Below are 18902 nucleotides of genomic sequence, written 5' to 3' on the forward strand. Positions count from 1 at the left end.
GAAGGAGAAATGTTCTAAAAGTTTTATTTTGATTTTTTTTATTCTGTATTTTAGTTACTGTTAAAAAAGTTTTCTTTATACCCTTTTAAAGTTTTGAGCCTGATTTGTCTTCCTCCTAATCCTAATCTCACAGCAGGAAATGAGTAAATACATTCTAGTGACCACACTGGCATTTAACCAGCACTCAGCCCACCACGTGATTTGCTGCATTGGCCAGAAAATCTCGAATTGGTGAATCAAAACCACTAGAATAATTTTTCCAATTCTAACTCTAAACATTTGAAAACATTGGAAAGCAGGTTTCAAGCAGTCAGCACATGTATTTTTGTCCAAATTACACATTTTGTTAGGATGCACAGCACACCCAAAAATTCAGTGCCTATCCCTGTACAGCTGCATACGAGGTATCACCTCCAGTTTCTCTTATTTCAATAGCAATACCCAAGATACATAGCTTTCCACAGGCAGTGCAATATATAAAAGCCCATCTCTGTTCAGCTCTACAGCAGCTTCCCCAACACTTCTAAAATTAAGAAATTTGTAGGAGGTGAGGCTTTAACTGTTTTCATTCATATCACGCTTGATCCATTTTCACAGGATCAATTTTCTAAGCCAGGGGCTCAACATTTCTCCTCAATAATTCTTAGGTCACATTGGTCCTGTTTTGACTTACCACACTAACTAGTTTAGGTTTTAAAATATGTCTATCAAGACTGAAATATTGAACAGGTAATTTCTAACTTTTCTGTTTAAGCCCCTAATTAGACATTAGCTGAAAGTCAAACTCTGTTTCTGCTCAAATACAATAGTCTTTTTCTTACTTCATTTTCTTCTTTGTTTTGGCAGACTTACCAGGTTGGCCCTGCCAAAAGTAACAATGAGACAGTGCAAAAAGCTGTTCCACTATCAGAGCCAGCATCTTTTATCTCGCCAAAGATTAAAAAAAACCCAACTTTTGTCTCATCACATGCAAAAAGAGGTGAACTGCTTGGGAAGATCATCAAAACTTACAGAATGCAGCCAACTTCATCAGATGGGTGCATTTAGAAATCCTTATGACTCCAGATACCTCTGGGAAAAAAAAGTCCTGAAGTGACTAGAGCCCAGACAGGTGGGCAGCCTGCTCTAACAGCACAGAGACTGCACTGGCACATCTGATGGGCTGAGGCTGCACCAGGGCTGCAAATTCTCACCTCTAACCACCTCAACAACACCAACCAGAGCATTTACCTAAGGCTTCCCTCAGGAAATTTACAGCTTCAAGTGAAATCAGGTCCATCCTGCACAAAGGCAGCTAATCCTGGGTTAAACATTAAAGGTGACACTGTTCCTCCTTATGGTTCCCCTGGTAAACTGCTCTAACCCTTAATGTCCTATTAACAAAACACTTCATTTCCCTTTGGATAAACACAGCTTCCAGAAGTGTGGAAACAACTCAGAAAAACATACCATAGAACAATTCAGACTGATAGCAATGAAAACAAAATCCTGTCACATGTGTTGTCATCATATTTCAAAAGTCTCATACCTTCAGGGTGATTTCTCATGGGCAGCTCCTCACAGCATGGACTCCTGCTTCACAGCTCAGCCAACAAACCTCATCTCTCTTCCCAACCAGCTAACCCACTCTTTTGTAGCACTTGTCTTATTGGACACAGCTGCAACTCCTCAGGTGTGAGACCTGCACTATCTTTATTTTCTTACATTCTATCCCTCCACACATTTCTAAACTGCAGAGCACACTACAGACCCCATATGTCTGCCAGGGAACCACATCAAGGTGTGAGATTTATGGCTAAGCACAGATCTAAAGTGAGCTGTGCTCCATCTGGAACTGTCCCAAAGCCATGATCCACATGCATGGTTCAGACTGTGTATTCCCAATCTAGCCCAACAAACTCAAAGACACGCATTATCACGCAAGTAAAATGGGCACTTTAAACGCTCTTCTCCTGTAAAAAGAAGAAAAAAATCAAAAAAGGGAAAGAAAATTTCACACTGGGACATTCTCAGACTCACCAACAAGAGACCAAGTTGAAAATGTCACTTTCTTAGGCTTCATGAGGTTGATTAGCTTTTCTACTTCACTCCAACTATCACTGATGGTGGAGATTTATTTGAATTGGCCTCAAGAAACAACAAGAGCAAAACTCATCAGAAGTCCCTGTTTCACCACTGCTTCCTGATCCAAAATAAGGTTAACATTTGCTACTGGCTAATTAAATATGGCCTTATTACAGCATATCAGGCTGTTGAAATTCCCTTATTACTTTTTCCCCATTTGTATTCCTGCACACAAATATCACAGTTCAGGTTACCAGAAAGCTGCTACTACTCCTGCTCACTGCTGGGGCATTTCACTGGGAGCTAAATTACCAGTTTTCAAATAAATCCTAGCAGAACCTAGGTGAGGACAGCCTGTGCTATTATTAGCTTCACTGTGGTAATAGCCATATGTCCTCATCAAGTGCAGGATACATCATACTCTAAATGTTTCCATCAAATGAGAACCAGGCTGAAGTTTAACAGCACAGAGATTACACAAGTTGAGAGAAGCTTGAGGACGCAGCAAAATGACGACAGTAACAAGATCCTGCCTTCTACTAACTTCTGACCAGCCAGTTGCTACACCAAAGTCGAGGTAAATTAAAATGGAATCTGAGGCATGCACAGGACAGGAAGCTTTCAGGAACACACTCCTGGGCATGATGGGCTAAAACAGGGTACATGGAGGGGCAGAAAAACAAAGCACCATGACCAGGACAGCCCACAAACCCACACCTGGACACTGTTCACACAGCCAGCTGCACACTGGCACAGTTACTCCTTTACTGCAGAAGTAACAATCTGGGGACAGCAGACATCCATCCTGCCACAGGAGGCAGGGAGGCAGTGTTCAGTGAGATGGTGCCTTAAGGGAAGGATAAATCATCCAGCCCAAGGTCAGGCAAAAGGAAACAACCCAGGAGTAAAAAGTACATAGGCAGGGTTGGATTAACATTACAAGAGAATACTTTTACAGGCTTTCAATTAAAAACACAAGGTAAGAAGCAATGGCAAATGTCTGTTACAGCAGTGACTACAGCAGAAGAAAACCAGAAATTTCTTAGAAATTAAATATAAGGATATTCTGAATACCAAAAACTGCTAGCCCCTCTAACCAAAACAATACCTTAATTAATAGTTTGGGTTTTGTTTGGCAATTATCTTTCTTTTCAGCTGAATAGGAGCTGGCCACCCAGGTTTATGTTCACTTCCACATCCAGCAGAATAATTTCCAACAAAATCAGGTGAGCAAATACATCCACTTGGCACAGTAACAGCAGAGCCAAGTTCAGTCACATATTTTTTAAATATGCTTGAGAAATTCACCTCCAAGAACAGAAGGGTCAGTTCTGCCCTAGTGTAAGCTACTACAGCAAAGCTGAAAGAGCTCCCCCCAGGACAAACCCCTTGTAGAACCTCACCAGAGTTTTGCTACAGTAAGAGACTTTGTAGCTCCATATTTTTTTGCTAAAGGAAGTATAACAGGATGGTCATATTCAAGGTGAGCAGTACATCAATTTGTCATTTGAGTCTGTCATTTCTAGAGATCAGAATTCATGCCTTTGTTTAAAATCAAAACTATTCTGTGCATCTTACACTGACCCAAATTAATGTAATGTGACCACTTTCTGAACAAGATTAAGTAGTAGTAGTAGTTCTGAACATACAAGAGGTATGTACATGGATAACACAACAAAACACAGAAGACTGGTTTCTGAGCTTTTAGAAGGTGGATTTTTTTCCAAGCTGTTAGTAAACTAAGTACCTCATGCTACAACACAGAAGAAATTGCACTTCTTGGGACTGTAAGGAAGAAAACTTATGTCCAGCTGGTTTTGATGGAAGAGAACCTGAGGTTTTTCTTCCTTCATTCAAAAATGATCCCCTGAACATCTAAAATCCAGTCCTGCAGCTGGGGTGGAGTAACATCCTTATCATGACACAGTCTGGGAAGTGGCTGGCTGGGGGGCAGCTCTGCTGGAAAAGGACCTGACACCCTGCTCATGTCAGCAGCATTCCCCAATGAAAGCTGACAGCACAGCCAGCTCAAAGGGCACAGCCACAGTGCAGAGAAGAGGTGACACTGGCTGGATCCCATCTAGAAAACTGTGTCAGTTTGGGGCTCTCTGACACAACAGAGGCAACAATAATAAGGCAAGTTCAGCAGAAGGCCACCTAAAAGGTTATGGTCTGGAGCTCTCACCCTGCAAGGAGGGAGAGAGATGTGAGCTTTTTCAGCCTGAGGAAAAGGTGGCTTCAGAGGGCCCTAAGAGCAGCTCTTCAACACACAGGAGATGACAAAACCAGCACACACAGCCTCTTCACAGCCATGCATGGTGGAAGGGTATTCTGACAGCAGACAGAGGGAGGAGCTGATGAGAGATGGCACAGATGCACACAGGAGAAATTTCACACCAAGGTTAGTCAAGCTGTGGAACAAGTTGCCCAAAGAGTTTGTGCCGCCTCTGCCCTTGGACTTTCAACACTTGACCAGTCAAAGTTTAGAGAAAGGTCATAGTTCATTTTGAAACTGAGCATTGAAACAAACAGCTATGAGCAAAAGGCTGTAGACATCCTAAGGTCCCTTCCAACCTGGACTGCTGTTTTTCTGAAATGCAGTTAGAGTAGCTCTGTGATAAATACTGACATCAATTCCTTCTGGGGCAGAGTGCCACACTTCCCCAGGGTAATCTAGGAAAGGTAACAGAAATGTAAACAATGCAAGGAACACCACGACAGGATTTCCTAGGTCACTACTAGGACACAATGGTTCTACTAAAGAAACCACAGAAACATGCTGGCACTCTGCTATTGTTGCTCTTTTAACACAAAATTGTGGGGAACTTCTGCCAAGCTGTGCCTTGCATTTCTCTTAACACAGCGGGGGAGTTTAAATGTCCAGATATACCCAAGCTCTGCAAAAAAGAATATCTATTTACTACTAAGTCAAAAAACAAACTTGGAAGCAAAAACCCCTACTATAATGGTAAGAAGATGCAAGGATATGTGACACTGCTGCTTTGGCATCTGGCCTATAAAGCAACTGCAGTAACACAGATATGAAAAACCCATAGCAATTTAAAGCTTTGAAAGCTGAGTATCTTGTATACAAGATATTTAATCATAAAATGCATTTCAGTCAATATAAATAAATAAAATTGAGGTCATGTTGATAACGGCTCTAGACAATACAGACACAGTCTACCCAAGGGCTAAGTGCTTTCCAAGAGTAAATAAATTACTGGCTATATTTGTTAATAAAAACTGACTTGAAATGCTTGGTAAATAAAGAATCCCACTGGAAACAGCTGAAAGTAGATGCAGAGTAAAGGGAGATTATTTAATCATTATATCAAAAGTGACATATGAAGACAAAGCAAGATTGTACTTCCACAAGAAGCTTTCATCCTTATCTGAACATCTGAGAACTTCCACCCACAGCCCTCTCCTCCCCTCACAACATCCCAGAAAATGCCACCTCAGCAGCATTATCTAGTCCTGAGAGCTATGAGGAGGTAAGTGTACAGGTGGTACATGACCATAAAGTTCTACATTATGTTCAAGATTAAGATACCTACTGCTTCAGAGAGAGACTCAAAAATCCAACAAGAAACAATGATGCAACAAAAACTCAGCAATCCCTAAAAAACTAAACGCAGTGGGGTGAAAACAAGTAAGGCAAATTTTGACCCAAGATAAAATTTCAAAGTCATATTTGCAACCTCTACTTTAGCAGAATTTAAAGAACTTACTAAGATTCTTTCTCCTTTCCCACAATTAAAAAAGCAGGAAGGAGGGATATCACTCAAGGCATGTGGTTTAACACTGAACATACTTGACAACGTTTGGTAATAAGTTTGAAAAGTTATATATGAGTTGTTCTGAGAATATGAGGCAACTTAAGTTCTGCAAAAAACCTCAGTGAACAAAGAGTTATATTACCTCACCTTAAAATCTAGCAAAAGCCTTCTTGATACCAACAATTAAAGGAAGATTAAACGTCTGCGTGGTTTTTAAAAGCTACTGGCCAAGGAACTTGAGACTAAATTAAGAGCACACAGATAAAGCAATCCCTCAAGAACAAACAGAACTGTGGGCAAGGGGGTAACCCAGCAATTCTACAAACCTTATTGATCTGATACAACAGGCAAGAAATGAAGATGAGATTCTGCACGGTTCTGTCTCCTGGTGTCTGGGCAGTGGCAGCCAGTAACACACAGAAATATTTATTACACTGGGATAAGATTTTTGTAATTTATGAAAACAAATTACACAATTTCATTCAAAAGCAAACCTTCCAACATAATCTAGCCCTGCTGAGAGGCATGATGCACTCCTAGGAACAAAACCAAACCCACACACTCCAAGCAGCCCTCTAAAGCTCTTCTTACCCCTGTACACATCTGCATTTTGGCTTTACTTAGGGACCACATGCACATTTCTGAATGAATTTGAAACCCTTCTACAGAAAAGGCACATGAAGTTACCTTTAACAAAACAAACATTTCCATTATTTTAGTTTAAAATGTCAGAAAAGCACAAAAGAACTGACAATGTAGTTAAATATTCAGGATTTACATTTGGGTGGATAGTCACTCTGTTTTTTGGAGACAGACATCAGAATAGGCTGAACACTTACAGACTGACTCTTAAGTGCATCCAACAGCACTTTCCTTCCAGAACTTACTTCACTTGACCTGACAAGTGTAGCAGACAGCAGATCCCCAAATGTGTTGGGCTTTTATTTTAGGTCAGATTTCAGGTGTCTGATCTGCATGGAACCATAATTTCAGTTACTTTCGCTTTATTTTGCAGTACTGAAACTCAGGTAAGGAGAATAAACATTCCTATTTCTGCCTTTCTGAATACAGTGTCTGTAAGTGACCCAGGGAACGTTCTGTGGATTGCACAAATTCCCTAGTTTATTTCAAGAAGCAAAAGGGCATTTTTTGACTCATTATAAAATCACTGTTCCTCCAACTGTATTTTTTGTATTAGCTATACACCCATTATCCAGGATCTCACCTAGGATCCAGTAATCATAACACTAGTAAATTAGTTTAATTTTTGAATGTTCTAACTAAACAATTACTTTCTTGTAGCCACAGTTTGTATGCACGGGGACAATTCGATTCTGCTCAGAAAGCTACAGAACACTTCACGCAAGCTTATCAAGCCTTGAGCGAGGCATTCTCAAAATCCTGATTTCAAGATAAGCATATTCTTAAAATGGAAGCTCAAAATAATCCTCAAGATTTACTGATACACATAAGAGTAAATATATTAAAAAAATCTGAGTTCCACTTCTAATGGTTTTGAGTATAAAATAACAAAACAAACCATAGTGAAAGTCTTATCTTCAACAGTGCTCCATCCAGATCTGGAGCTCAGCTACCTGCAGTTCACTATAAATGTATTTACCTTTGTGTTCCAAGTCTCTTCATGCAGCAAAGCTTTTCAGAGATGCAAACCTCTTCTACATTTTCCTAGGCTGTGTAAATGCTCTATCAAAGCACATCAGCAGCACATTGAGATAAAACTTCTTCCCACTGGGCATAGCTGGGTTTGCTGATCAGACTGGGACAAGGCGTGCAGCCACCGCACACATCACACTCCCACAGCTATGGCACAGCTTCCCAGCACATGCAGGCAGAAAGAAAACTCTCCAGGGAATTACACAGTCTAAGGACTTGATCTCAAAAGGTGTTCAGCATAAAATGCCCCTGTGTCTATATACAATCCTCATCATTATCAATCAAATTAGCTGCATACTAAAATTACAGTATAAAACTGAATCTGGTATCATTAACCTTCTGTTTATTGGATTTTATACCCAAGTAAATCTTTAGTCCAATTTATAGTGTAATGCATATAAAACAGAAAGGTCCTCATGGACTATTCATTCATGTACCAAACTTGAGAGAGATGAAATAAAACTGTAATGAAACTGGAACAATTGCACTGCAACCACACTAAAGTTACAGTCCTTGAATATTTGGTAAGAAGAACACACATATGGATTACATTTATAAACTGGCTGGGGGGTATCATGTATGATACAAGTATTGCTTCGTGTACATTTTAAAGTACATTATACAAAATCCCAACCAAAACAGCACAGGAAAATACAAATAACCTACTACATTAGCATTAATTAGTTCCTCCTTCCCTCTTGGGATTTCTAACAAAACCATCACCATTACAAACAAAACTCTTCTTTAGTAATTCTTTAAATGCCATTAAATTTCCTGTAACATCTATAAGCTAGGGGATGGTCTGAGCTGAAGAAACAAAGAGCTGAAGGCAACAACAAGCTTTCAACCTCTCACAAAAACAAGTTACTGAACAGACAGAGAGCAGAAAGCTTTAGCAGAGTTACACAGAGACAGGGACATGGAAGCTGAAAATCTATAATGTGCCTCTGTAAAGAACAGGTAGAAATAGTCTGGTGAAAAGTGGGATGCACAGGCATCCTCAGGTATATTCCATGTCACTCACACAGTCAGACAAGCTCCAGTTCTTCACCTGTTTCTGCCACAGTCAAAGATCCAGCAGCAGCAAACACTATCATGCCCTTTGTGGTCCTGGAGGTTTTTCCTGTCCTCCCAAGGCCTCACTCCATGCTCCTGGCCCCCACTGCAGGATTCAAGGATCTCGCAAAGGCTTTCCTTGCTGCAGGCTACAAACACCCCAGTCTTCCTGGGCTGCTCCTCTTTCCTGATGTGGCAGAAATGAGCCAAGACACAGACTCTCATTCAACAACGTGAAAAGGGTCCTGGTTTATTCTTCTTCCCAGCCTAGCCATCCTGACTGACTACAGCAAGCTCCTACTCTTGGCTTTTCTGACAGACGCAGACTGCTGGCTCTTTACTCTTGGAATATGACTGCAAGTATTTCCTTGCTACCTCTGACTACAGGCTTTTACCTAGCTCCACTGTGACTGCAGGCTCCAACAGCAGGCTCTAAGGCTATCAGACCCACACTGACCTCTCAGCAGATCTCTTGCAGCAGCTCGCTTGTTTAATTCGTCTTTGTGTGGCTCTGGATCATTCTTTCTTTCTTTCTCAGGGCTCCTCTTCCTCCTCAAGATCTACTTCCTCAAGGTCGACTTTCTCTAGACCCTCTTCCTCCAGGCTCTCCCTGACCAGCCAACCCACCCCTTTCATCACACTCATCTTTTTTTTAGTCACAGCTGTGACCCATCAAGGGCAAGGCTGTCCTTCTTCTTTGGTAATTAGTACAGCTGTGACTTATCAGAGGTGAGGTCACTTGCAATCCCTTCTTCTACACCTACACTCTCTCCCAGTTCAGCACAACACAACTGTGAACAGATAAATGAGCCAACAGCCCATGCAGACCACGTTCTTCCTCTAGCAGGATTAGTGCCAGAACAACACTCAGGTGATGTGTTTGTCTTCACTTACAGCATGACCAGCAATGGGAAGAGCCTGCTTGCATTAAGTAAGAACATTCAGTACCAGTGGTTTAACCACAGCCAGCAATTAAGAACCACACTTGAAGCCATACATGCAAGCAATTTTCAGGCACACATTGAGCCAACCCTAGGAAAACAGGGCTCCATCACTGTTTTTACATCCAATGTCATGTGTGCTTGATCTGATGTTCTTCTTACAGCTCTGTGGTCAGAACAGTCTTTACTGTACATCCTCTTACTGCCAGAGGTCAATTAGAGCAAACACTCCTGCACAGGACAACAACCACCAGGTCTCATTTCAGCTCCTGGATGTCAGAAGCTACATGGGATGACAGTTCAATATTCAAGGCAGTTACAGAAAGGGACAGTTGAAATCCAGACTAGGGTTATGGCATCCTAGCCAAACATACTGTCCACATCTTTTCCTGCTAGGATGTCAATACCAGCACATGTGGGAAATAAAATGTGAAAACTAACATCACCAAAGACTTTTATAGAGGTCTTCATAAATGCAAAATTATCTACAAGTATGCATCAAGTTACACACAAGCTATGCCTGTGTAGCCCACAAAATCCTAAGAATAGTCTTGAAAATACTACAATCCCATGATACAAATAATGGCATGACCTTACCTGAAAACTGAAGTTTAATTCCCACCAATCCATCACGTAAAGACATACTGGGGGAGAATTAGCTTGGTAAACACCTGAAATTATTCTGTTTGCAATAGTAGCAAAAGCTTTATGACATTAAAAAAAGCTTTTCTAACTCAGAGTAGCAAATGAAGACTCTGCCTCCTTGTAAACAATAATGCACAAGAGATACAGGAAGGAAACAAACTGCTGCTGTACTTGCTACTTTTACTATTACTTTCAAAGCTGCTGTAACTTTTTCTAATTACTTTTAATTAGGAATTAAGTAAAGCAGGCAGTCAAATTGCTGGATATTTTTGCAAATATGAATGCAAAATAGAACACAGAAAATCCCCTTGCAGATCCCGTTACCTCTCTTTGCCCCATTTAATGAGATTATAGCATCGTAGTTTGCACTCAAAAATCATGAAAACACAAGAAGGGCAGTCATCCATTGCCTTGAATTTGATTACACTCTATAAAACCATTTAAAAGCTCTTTTTAAAATCCTGGAAGCTCAGAGACATGAATCAACCAACATTTTTAAGATCTGCCCTTTCACCCCTCTGCAGGTCAGCACTGCACAGACTGATGGAATGGCAGCAGCTGGGAGGGAGTGCTGGGGGTCAGTCTGGCCCAGGCAGGACCACACCCACATGATTCCTTTAACATCCTCCCTCAGAGCCATGCCAGAATTCCCCCAAATCCCTGAAGTCTGACCCTGCACAAAGGACAAGGGAATAGTGTGCAGGGAATAAAAATAAGTTGCTGTGCCTTTGCTGCCAAGCTCACGCAGAAGGCAGCAGCAATCTCCAGAAGGCCGGTGCAGCAGCTGCAGCTCCTGGGACACAGAGGCACACAAGAAGGAGGAGCACACAGCCCATCCTGTCATCAGTGCAGCTACACCAGACTCATGTGTACCTCATCCACTTCCCTAAGTGCTTGCCAGACTAAGTGCTTCCATCTGCTCCTCATCTACATCCCCAGGTGACTGCAGGGTGCTGAGCACCCACAGAATCTCCATCACACTGCCCGTACTCCAGCTGGAAACCATCCCCAGGTTGGATGTGAAGCTGGTAGCAGAGATGCACAATGCCCCAAAAGGGCCATGTCAGATGGAGCCATGGATTAGTGATTTTAGCTCCTTGCTTCAACAAGAGCAATGAATTCCCCTGTCAGCCTGTGCTATTTACACCTCTCTATTACTGCCTGCTACAGCCGTTCACATTTTCGGCTCTTTATTGCTGCCCATCCCTCTCTTCCAAAATCCATGTAAGACTCCATCTCTTAACAGTGGTATTATTTTGCTGTCTTGTACGACTCTAAGCTTTCCTACCCTGCTCCCCAGACAGTAGGTTCTTTACCACAAGAAGTCTCTAATAATGATACTTTATTGCCATTCTTTCCCTTCCTAGCCTTTTGCTGTAGGACTGTCACCAACAAAATGTAGCATCTCTAACTTATAAATCCAGAAAAAAAGGATGAAGTTGAGAAGATTAAAAAAAACCACCTTTCTAGGAAGAATATTTTCAACTTTTAAAGGCAAAGGGAAAAACAAATTGTTTATAAAACATTCATAGCACTGTGGTGCAATAAAGCAAATGCCCTCCAGCAACTTTAAAATCACAATCAGTCTCATGTCTTATGTACACTGACTGCAGGTGAGGCAAGAAGAGGATAAAACAGGACAGCTTCTGTATTGCTACAGAAGCTGAGGCTACTCAGGGTTTGTATTTTTGTTTCATATTACAAGGTGAGAATTTGTTGAGGATTCTAGTCTAACACAACAGATGCTGGAACATGAAAGTTAAGACTGAAAACAACCTCAAGGCATTTTGTAGTTAATTATTCTCTCTCCAAGTACTATTGTAAGTGAGCCAAGCAGTCACAGCCAGCATGAGACTTTCAGGGGAACCTAAGAGTAACAGTGGGGGAGAGGTTCCCCCCTTTCAAACTGTTTATTAGAGAAGTTCAAGACAAAACAAACATCTAAGTCTATTTGTACAAAAGCATAAAGTACTCTGCCTTCCAACACACGTTTGTGTTCCACAGCTTTAGGATTCATAGTTTCCCAATAAGCTTGCTACAAGGCAAACCTCAATTTCCATAAACTGAGCAAGATAATGTCCTGCAAATACTAATGTCAGTACATTATGCTAGGGGGTATAAGAAAGATTTTTCCTTGTACCACTTTCAGTCTTTGTCACAACCAGACATCTGGTTCTGTACATGCCCCTTCAGTGCAGACTGCCCTTCACATGAACTCTGCACGGCTCTGAGGGTACAGGCTCCATCCATCCAAACAGGGTCCCACTGAGGGCTGGACTAACAACTTCTTCCCAATGGCTCCTGGGAACTGGCAACAACAGCCCTCCACCAATCCTGGACAATGCCTTCTGTCACCAAAGCTGTGCCACTGCCAGCTCAAGCTGGCATCATCACTGAGTCTGCAGTGCCACCAAAAGCAGCCACTGCTCCTCCAGACTGCCCCCACTCCCTTCCTTGAGTTCAGGCATCCACACAGCAAACTACACTGGGCAGCTGACCTGAGGGCAAACTTAACCCTCCTGCTTCCCAGGTGGATTCACAGCAGCTTCCTGCCCCAGACTGCTGAGCAGCTATGTGACTGCTGCTGCTGCTCACAGGGAAGGGGCAGAAATGAGGCTTGGGAGCAGGGAGAGAGGGAGCACTGCAGCACTCCTGCAGCACTGATGCTGTCAACCAGACCAAGTGGTTGTGGAACCAGGGTGCATGAGAAGGAACTAAACACAGGAGAGCTCGTAAAGACCAAGGTTAATAAAGAAATCCTCACCTTCAGCAGCATTGTGTGTGAACTTCGCAACATGGTGAAAACCTACATGAAAACCATCACTTCACCAGACTTTCCTTTCAGAAATAGTGTTACTAAGGCACAATCCATATTTTTAATTAAATTCTCCACTGAAAGGCTGGAGATGATACCTAAGAAGTCCAATACTGTTGGATACTAACATCTGTTGTCTGTCTTTTAAAGCAGATGGTAGAGAACTCACTGATTTACCATGTTCTCCCCCATTACTTCTGCCCTGTATCTGAAGGAAATTGTATTAATACAGATTAAAAGAGATGCCACGAAGATGGTTCAAGCAAGAAGATGAAACTGTGGTTATTAAAGTGATGTTGGTGAAGAGTCTTTATGAGGCTAAGAAAAAAATCTTCTTCAATGTTCCCCACTATTTAATGTGCCAGAGCAAATAAAAAAATGGATGATTGATTTTTCTCTCATGAAAGAGTAAATATACAGAAAATGCAAACTGCTAGCTTCAAAAATCCACAGCATCATAAAATATACACTTGAACTCCAATACCTGAAAAATACAACACATCAAAAGATCCTGCCCACTGATTAGCTATCAAGTGTCATTTTTGTGAGCAAGACTTTTCATGTTTGCTATTACCTATTTCCTAGAAAATTACACAGAAGGAAATAATATCCATTTATCTGCATCAACAAAAAAAAGGCAAGACAATTTAAGTGTAAATCCAGGGAAAGAATTCTTTAGCTCTTCCCAAAGGAAGAGCTGAATTCCTCCATCCATTTTCATAACAGAAAAACACAATATTTAATTTTGAGAAAAAAAATTATAGGACATTCACACGAAAGCTTGATCAAAACTTATAAAGCATAACAAAGTCACAATCATTTTCTAAGAAAGCAAGCAGGGAGCACACAAGCCCTGCTTGGGAAGTAGAGCTTCTCAAGTTGGATTTTTGTGTGTGGGGCACAGAGCTGTCACTGTTGGGCTGCTGAAGGCTTCCATGACACTTTGCACCAAGCTGGAGGTCACTGCTGTGCTTGGAAGAGCAGAGAATGCAAGTGGCTGCTGGACTGGAATGGAGATGCTTTGTCTGGATCCCTTCTGCACACACACACACGCTCTCCAAAAAACCCCTCAATCCCTCAACTCTTGGTTCTGTGGTATTTCTGAATTTACTGATAAATGCAGATGATTTCACATGATCCTGAAAGACAGGCTTAATATTATCTGCTAGCAAGATAGGAAAGAAAGCATCACTACAACAGGGCTGAAATTATAAAAATTCAAAGACAATAAGGCTGCAGGGAGTGGTTTCTTGCAAGGCCCCTCTCACTGCAGGTACACATGTGTCAATAGAGAAACAGCTCTATAATATCAAAATACAGCAGTCAGTTCCAGACTGTCACGTTGGCACTGAAGAAACGGATGAATTATGCTGGACAAGCCAAATACAAAATGTTCAAGACAGCTGTCAGATCAGTATTTCAATGGTCTGCAAACATGATGTGTATAAATATATTCCCACTGATCAGCTCAGTATCTTCCCTACTCCAATACCTCTCTCCGTGTTACCTGAACCGCCACAGTGACTTATTTACCAAACCACCACAGCCAAAAAAATCACCTTTATATTTACTGGTGTGGAATCCTCTGAACCCCTCAGGGAAATCCCCAGGGCCTCGCCCTGAAGAATACACCACAGAGTCTCCACCTAGGCTGAAAGAGAAGACTTGCCCATGGAGCCTCTCAGCACTGATCATTCCCCACATGTTCCTAATTCTCGTGGTCTCTCCTTTCCCTGTTTCCTCACAGGCTGTGGATCCCTGGTGGCTGGAGCCACCTCCCCTGCAGGGCAATGCCCTTTGCCCTGCCCTTTGTGCTGCCCCCATCCCTCCCTCACTCAAACCTTGTGCAGGCACTCGGCCCTTCTTTTGTCTCTGGTTTCCCTTTGGGGGGCTGCAATAAACCTCGCTGGAAGTGACCACACAAAGGCCCTTCTGCCTCTCCTGGCTGAGCTAGCTGTGCTGAGTGTGTGTGTGGACTTGCCTGCCTTGCCTGAATGCCCACCCAAGCAGCTTTTCCACAGGAGATGCTCATTGGGAATTAGGTAGCAGCAGCCAACATCTAAACCCCACGCTGCTACACACTGGTTTATCACAGAGCAGGCAATATTAAAAGTACTAGCAGCATGTTAAGTTCTAAGCAGCAAGAAGAGATGGCATTCAAAATCACAGCTGAATCCTTCACAACTGTGCCAAGTGTTACACACTTTTCATTAGTTACACAGAATTGCTTCTCACCTCAGTTTATAACCAGATGGTTTCTATCTCAATACTTCAGAGAAAAACAGAGCTCACCAAAATACTAAGATCTGAGTTTCTGCTTATACCAGTGCTTACACCTCTTTAAAATATCTGGCAGAATTTTCCATGGGCTCAAATGACTTTCAAAAATTTCTTTATCACCATCTGAAGATTAAGCTAAACCATAAACATTTGGGTGTTTTTCTTGCATTTTCCTCCCTCTCATGATGTTCCAGTAATTACCCTGTACCACTCTGGTAACTAGCAGCAAGCGACAGTGAGAGCTCCCTTTCAAAGAAAGTGACCCTAAAATTCACTGTTTCAGCTAAAGCTCTTCTAAAGTACCCCAAACCCCCTGCTCCAGGGATCTTTATGCTAATAAAAAGGCTCTAGGCAGAGCCCTCTGACACACTGAAGATTATCTTAGCTGTTGCCTTAAGACCACCCACCTCTGATCTCCATTTTGACACAACTGTTCCAGTTTTGAGCTCAAGGACACTCTTCTCAAAAGCAGCAGCTCAGGATGTGAAAGCTGATTAGACCACAAAAATGTAAAAACCTATGAAGAATTTAGCTAGAGAAAGCAGATTCTCATCTGCTAATCTCTGGTTTTCCACAGGATAGTTCTCCCTCTATGTTAACAGGTTTACCATTATTGCCAGCTACTCCAGAGGACTGTTAGAGCAACCACAGTCTTCCCCAAACACGCCACTGAAGTGAAGCACAAGAGTAACAAACCCAACACGGCTATTAGCAAAACAGCTCCACAGATTTATAGCCTTGCCTTTAAAAACAAAAGCTTTTTTGCTTCTGGTGGGTCTTTCCCTTCCCTTTCTTTCCCATGCACTCAGCTGAAGTCAAGATTCTGCTGGCACACCAGGACTGTCACACGGATTCCCAATACAAGTGACACTGGAGATCTTACTTACCTGACAACACCCAATTCTCCCAACCAAAAGTGAGTTATACAAACAGAAATAATTGTTCACCAAATCATATGCAAACAGCTGTTCATTTTTTTATTATTATTATTACTGATTTAACACTAAATTAATTTCTCATAAAACATTCATAACATTCCAGGATCATTATGTGTTTTGCATTGTCTCCAATATAAATGCCCAGCTTATTTCATTTGTTGAACAGTCAAAATATTTGCCAACAATTTCACTTAACTTGACAAAACAAAAAAAGGTTTGTGGATGTGACAGCCTGGTCAGAGAGTGAGAAAACCAGGTAAGTTTTCCCAGAATCAGCTTGTGAGACTTTAGGGAGTTGAAGATAAACAATGATCGCTTGTTATTATAAACAACCTGCAGGTGTTGTTTTCCTACTCTGTGTTTTCCTGTTTTTCTCAAAGATTGTTTCTAGGAAAGGCATTTTGTTAATCAGGCAGTCAGGTGAAATGTGCTGATTATCTGACCAATCCAGTCTGTGTGTATCAGAACAGTGTGTAAAAGAGAGAACCCAAAGTGCAAACCTGTGCAAAGCCTTCTGGTGACTCTGGGTCTTTCTTACTCAACAGTAACAAGGGCTCCAAATCAACCCTCTCAGTTTTACCTCCAGTACATGAGATGTGTGGAGCATGATCAATGTAACAAAAGCCAAAAGGCTTTCCTCCAGTGTCTGCCAATTCTGTAGCTGCCTTTTCCTCTCTGCTCCACAGGAAGTTTTGTTGTTAAATCTGCAAAACTTCCAAGTGTATTCTGTAATTGCTAGGGGGTTTTTTGGTTGGTAGTTTTTGGGGCATTTGGGGTCGGGAGGCTCTTTTATTTCTACTGTATCAGATTTCAATCCATACCATGCTTTCCTTCAATGAATATTTTGTAAAGCACATAAAATACCTTTCTTTTCACTCTGAGGATTCAAGAGCATTGGGGAATTCTGCATGTGAATTTCCCCATTCTGAACTCTAACTGTATGCCTCACAGGGAACTTAAGAGATCACTATTTTTCCCTTTGGAATGTTTTTAAATGATACAGCATAATCTGGTGTACTGAAAAAATGCAGGTGCCTTAATCTATTTCTTACTTAGGTAAAATACAAATTGCTTTCATAGGGCATGGTCCTTATCTAAGAAAGCAGCAAATCCTGCACAATGAACATGCCTTTAGTAGTAAGATAATCTTCTGTGTATTCCACAATCTCTTTTTAGTCAGATCTATAATCATCAACTAATTCACCCCAGTTTACCTTAAGGTTAAACAAAAGGAAAGAAATAAACCCAAGAAACTTTCATTTTAGCATAGGAAATTAAAAGCCTAGAAAATTAAATGGCTGTGAAGAAAAATCAATATTTTAGTCAAAATTAGATTTTAAGAGTTTCTGGTATCAGATATGGAGGTTTCAATTAAAAAGCTGTATTGGGATGCATAATAATCCATTATAAAATGCACCTGACCCCTGGAGAAACAAAAAAGCTTTCTTACAAATCCAGGAGCACATTAAATCACATACGAGTGTGATCTGAAACACAGAACTCTTCAAGTTTTAAAAACAGACATTGAAACTGAATTATTCAAGAGAAAACACCGGTTTGTGACATTTTCAGAACATCACACTTCCTTGACAGAAATGTTTCATTTCTCCAAAACTTGCATTTATACAACATGCATAAAATGGACTTCTCAAGCCTGCTATTGAACATATTAATATTTGCTTTTCAACTTTTATTTCAACTACATTACCACAAAAGGGTAACAATAATTATGCCACTGTGTAAACTGCAGTGTTCTTCAAAGAACTAATGATCTTGAAATGATGCAGCCTCAAGGCTGTAACGCAGATCAGATTCACAGGAATCAGTAAAATCTTTGCTCAAAAAGATCTATGCTGAAGTTTTTGTATCTCTGAAACTCTGAACATGACAAAGTGAACACATTTTTTGGTACTTAATATCTTAGAAAAAGTGTATCTGTAGCCGTGCTTTTTTCCCATTGACTTCCTTAAGATGAAAGTTCAAGTTTTTAAATTGATGATAATCACAAGAATTCATACTTTACGGTTCCCTTACACAAAAACCAAAACAAGTGGTGAGTCTTTCAAGTTAAATGTCAAAATAGGTACTATTTCAGAGTAAATGATCCCAAATTTTTCACATTACAGTTGCTCATTCAATCAGGTGTTTCAGAAACAGAGCAGCATATTTTTGCCATTGCAGTTTTTAAGGACTCCCAGCCAATACAGACTATTAACCATTTCTATGTTAAGCACAGAGCAAATGAACAGACTGCCCAAGTATTTGCATTTATCATCTGGTCTCCATTTGCTACGCTGAGCTGTGCAAATGGAACGTGAAGTTAGACAAAAGGAACACAAGGAACATCTGCATTGTGTGACAACACCCTAGTGTATGTGACAGTGGGAATGAAGTGAACACCTCCTACCTGTGGGCACAAAGTCTCAATGTGATTTGCTGCCATTTGGACAATTTTCGTTCCATCTTCATTTGTTGACAATGAACAAGCAAGATTGGCAACCTTAAGTAAAATAAATAGACAAACTTAAATTAGCATAAGCAAGTATTCCTGCTCAGACTTCAAACCTGCCAAAACACATCTCTGATAGCAAAACTTCATTTTGGGGGAGAAATATTTTGTCAAAGAATGTTTTTGAACGGGGAAACACCGCAGGAGGGAAAAAGAGCTGTGGAAAGAGGTGACAGTGATGAGAAATCTTACCACCTC

The 18902-nt window shown here is 41.1% G+C and overlaps 1 protein-coding gene across 3 annotated transcripts in view; it reads right to left on the minus strand.

The window, feature by feature from the left end:
- The window catches only part of CTNNA3 (catenin alpha 3), a 418277-nt gene that overhangs the window by 121705 nt on the left and 277670 nt on the right, over positions 1-18902 (minus strand). For all 3 annotated transcript variants that reach the window (XM_084210853.1, XM_084210854.1, XM_084210852.1), the window contains exon 10: positions 18603-18695. In XM_084210853.1, coding sequence (XP_084066979.1) covers positions 18603-18695 — 93 coding nt within the window. The remainder of the gene's footprint in view (positions 1-18602; positions 18696-18902) is intronic.

Source organism: Fringilla coelebs (genome assembly GCF_963513975.1).
Source record: "Fringilla coelebs genome assembly, chromosome: 8".
NCBI lineage: Eukaryota > Metazoa > Chordata > Aves > Passeriformes > Fringillidae > Fringilla > Fringilla coelebs.